The sequence below is a fragment of the Anarrhichthys ocellatus genome, unplaced genomic scaffold (assembly GCF_004355925.1).
Source record: "Anarrhichthys ocellatus isolate YVR2014 unplaced genomic scaffold, GSC_Weel_1.0 scaffold1446, whole genome shotgun sequence".
NCBI classification, from domain to species: domain Eukaryota; kingdom Metazoa; phylum Chordata; class Actinopteri; order Perciformes; family Anarhichadidae; genus Anarrhichthys; species Anarrhichthys ocellatus.
The window spans coordinates 7,175-11,128 of NW_022281420.1; the positions used below are offsets into that span (position 1 = coordinate 7,175).

Here is a 3,954-nt window from a genome sequence, read left to right on the forward strand (position 1 = left end):
TGTGTGTGTGTGTGTGCGTGTGTGTGTGTGTGTGAGAGAGTGTGAGAGAGAATGTGTGAATGTGTGTGTGTGAGATTGTAATAAAATAAAGAAAAAATATATATATATTCTATAAATTATTTTGATACTTAATATATTCATACAAAGTAAACACATACAGTCTAAACATTAATCTTGATCTGGTGTCAGTGTGTCTGTCTGAAGGTGTTCAGGTGTTATCAGACGGGTGGAGTAGCTCCTCCCCTCGTCCAAACTCCTCCTCTTCTTCCTCTTTGTCGTCCTCCAACCACACTCCTCCCTCACAGGCTCCTCCCCCTCCTCACAACTCGAGGTGAGCCATATTACCATATATGATTATATATATATATATATACAGTATATAATAATATACATATTTATTATTATGTCTGTGTTCAGTCAGTATCCTTGTCTGTGGACTGTTGGATGCAGTGAGCTAAGCCCCTCCCATTCACCCTGCACGGCTCTCCACGGACCAATCGGCAGTGAGAGCCTCATGCAGCCACCCAGTCACAGTCGAGTGGGCGTTACCGGATGGCCACCTGGCCCCACCCACTCCTTCTGAGGATGGATGTGATTGGCTGAATGGAAGTGAAGACCCCTACTAAGTATCAGTATCTCTTTGTAAATACTACTTACTGGCTACTAGTATTTACTTTTGGCTACAAGTATTTACTGGTGGCTAGTAGTATTTACTGTTGGCTACTAGTATTTACTGTTGGCTACTAGTATTTACTGTTGGTTAGTAGTATTTACTGGTGGCTACTAGTATTTACTGATGGCTACAAGTATTTACTGATGGCTAATAGTATTTACTGTTGGCTACTGGTATTTACTGTTGGCTACTGGTATTTACTGTTGGCTAGTAGTATTTACTGGTGGCTACTAGTATTTACTTTTGGCTACTAGTATTTACTGGTGGCTACTAGTATTTACTGGTGGCTACTAGTATTTACTGTTGGCTAGCAGTATTTACTGGTGGCTACTAGTATTTAATGTTGGCTACAAGTATTTACTGATGGCTAATAGTATTTCCTAGTGGCTACTGGTATTTAATGGTGGCTACTGGTATTTACTGATGGCTACTGGTATTTACTGGTGGCTGCTAGTATTTAGTGGTGGCTACTAGTATGTACCAGTAGCTACTAGTCACTATTGGAGAATATTTGTACATATTAGTATCTGGTATCTACTGGTGGCTAATTGGGACTTTTTGTACATACAGTACTTGTAAACTTTGATGTGTACTCGTATCTTTTGGTGCCTACTGGTGAATATTTGTACTTACTTTTATCTAGTGGTGGCTAGTTAAGTATAGGTCTTTTGTTCTCGTGAATATTGTACGAATATATATTATACTACTATATAATATCTTTTGGTGGCTATGAATATCTATTGGTGGCTACTAACATCTATTGGTGGCTACTAGTATCTATTGGTGGCTACTAATGTCTATTGGCGGCTACTAGTATCTATTGGCGGCTACTAATATCTATTGGGGGCTACTAATATCTATTGGCGGCTATTAATATCTATTGGCGGCTATTAATATCTATTGGCGGCTACTAGTATCTATTGGCGGCTACTAATATCTATTGGCGGCTACTAATATCTATTGGCGGCTACTAATATCTATTGGCGGCTACTAATATCTATTGGCGGCTATTAATATCTATTGGCGGCTACTAATATCTATTGGCGGCTACTAGTATCTATTGGTGGCTATTAATATCTATTGTGGGCTATTAATATCTATTGGTGGCTACTAACATCTATTGGTGGCTACTAGTATCTATTGGTGGCTACTAATATCTATTGGGGGCTACTAACATATATTGGTTGCTATTAACATCTATTGGTGGCTACTAACATCTATTGGTGACTATTGATATCTATTGGTGGCTACTAACATCTATTGGTAGCTACTAACATCTATTGGTGGCTACTAACATCTATTGGTGGCTACTAACATCTATTGGTGGTTATTAACATCTATTGGTAGCTACTAACATCTATTGGTGGTTATTAACATCTATTGGTAGCTACTAACATCTATTCGGGGCTACTAACATCTATTCGGGGCTACTAACATCTAGTGGGGGCTACTAATATCTATTGGGGGCTACTAACAAAGGGTTTTCACGACTTATATACATAAATATATATATATATATCATGATGTTATTTTACCAGTTAATGAAGACGTTGTTGTTGTTGTTGTTGTCCTCTGGTCTATTAAACCTGTTTATTTATATTTACAGGCATCAGCTGTGTTTAAACAGGTTCATATTTAACCTGTTATATTTAACCTGTTATTATACTTTATCAACAAAGTTTCTGCTTTTCTCTTCTCAAAAACGATATAGTTAATAAATCAAAAGAATAATATATGTAAATTCTACAGTTTTATATCTGTAAATGTGGATCTCTGCATGAAGGAAGAGACTGACTGTTGTTCTGTTCTGTGTCAATAAAGGTTTAAAAACGTTTGATTTGTTATATTTCCCTCTTCATCTCCAACATGACAGATACTCTTAATCAGGAATATTTTCTCAGTAAAAATAACAGATATTTTAATTTAAATAGGAAATGACGTCTTTTATCCCGGTTAATTATGAAATGTAGCCTTCGAGACTTTTATTTTGAAACATGTAGTCTTATTCTGAAGCGCTACCGGAAGCAGGTTTACCGACCCGGAAGTTGTTCTGCGTCGTGTTTAGCTCCAACTGCAGATCGTTGAATGAATTGAAACGGTTCATTTCTGGGTCAGAACTTCAATTTAAAGGTTCGTAGCGATTTGTATTTACTTATTACATTTACACGATTCTTAATGTTGAGTTTGAAGCCTGAAAAAAAGCGATTTAACAGTTTTTAAACCTAAAAGTAGGTGAATTGACGAGTTAGCATAGCAGCTAACTAGCCGTAGCCCCGTTAAGTTTTATAATAAAATAGTGAAAACACGTTAAAGATCACCTTTAAGATCAAAACTATGTTTCTATTGTCAGCTATGATGATTAATCGATTAACTGAACATTATTCGGCAACAATATTTATCGATTTGGTGAAAGTTTAATCATTTAATCATCAGGTGTATTATTAATAATTCTCTTATTTTAAACTGAATATTTGTATAAAATGTGTTTAAATATTTTATCGACTCAAAGATGAATTAATAGTAAATATTCATATGTCAGATACTTAATAAATACTATTTCATATTTAACATATAAATATAAAATGCACAATATATACAATGAAATAGAATAATATTTAAATGAAATAACTAAACAATAGTGCAAATATTAGTAAGTATAATTTTAATATTTATTTTTTATATTATTTTTATATACTTGTACCACAGTATTTCTCCCCTGTAGTACTAGTACATGACTGAAGTATTTTGTGTCTCCAGGTCTCCTGCTGTGATGGCTCACGTCACCATCAACCAGTACCTGCAGCAGGTGTGTAGTTACACCATGTGATCTCCGCGTGGCGCCGCAGCCTTTAACCTGCTCTTCTTCTTCTTCGTTGGTGTTTTCCTCTGCAGGTGAACGAGGCCTTAGACAACCACGAGGGCTCCTTCTGCTCCGAGCTGCTCTCCTTCAAACACCCGCACGTCGTCAACCCCCGACTACAGGTGAGGCTCCGCCCACTCAGGTAGACGGCTCGGATAGGATACGCTAGGACACGGCCTCACCTGTGTGTGTGTGTGTGTGTGTGTGTGTGTGTGTGTGTGTGTGTGTGAGACACACAGCTGGCCAGTCCAGAAGAAAAATGTCAGCAGCTCCTGGAGCCGCCGTACGACGAGATGGTTGCCGCCCACCTCAGGTAGGACGGCCAATCAGGTCGCTCGTGTGTGTGTGTGAGGATGTAACCATATTAACAGGACTGTGTGTGTGTGTGTGTGTGTGTGTTTTGCAGGAGTATCTACGCTGT

At 37.8% G+C, this 3,954-nt stretch overlaps 1 protein-coding gene and 1 long non-coding RNA gene across 2 annotated transcripts in view; both read left to right on the forward strand.

Annotated features, from left to right (window-relative positions):
• The window catches only part of LOC116377605 (T-box transcription factor TBX19-like), an 8,261-nt gene extending 6,785 nt beyond the window's left edge, over window positions 1-1,476 (forward strand). Inside the window, exons 8-9 of the mRNA XM_031839274.1 lie at window positions 190-331; window positions 418-1,476. Coding sequence (XP_031695134.1) covers window positions 190-331; window positions 418-583 — 308 coding nt within the window. The 3' untranslated portion in view covers window positions 584-1,476. The remainder of the gene's footprint in view (window positions 1-189; window positions 332-417) is intronic.
• A 1,236-nt stretch (window positions 1,477-2,712) lies between these two features.
• Window positions 2,713-3,954, forward strand: LOC116377604 (uncharacterized). The gene is made up of 5 exons (XR_004212214.1): window positions 2,713-2,803; window positions 3,431-3,479; window positions 3,566-3,655; window positions 3,773-3,846; window positions 3,940-3,954. It is a non-coding gene; the product is annotated as an uncharacterized LOC116377604 (long non-coding RNA).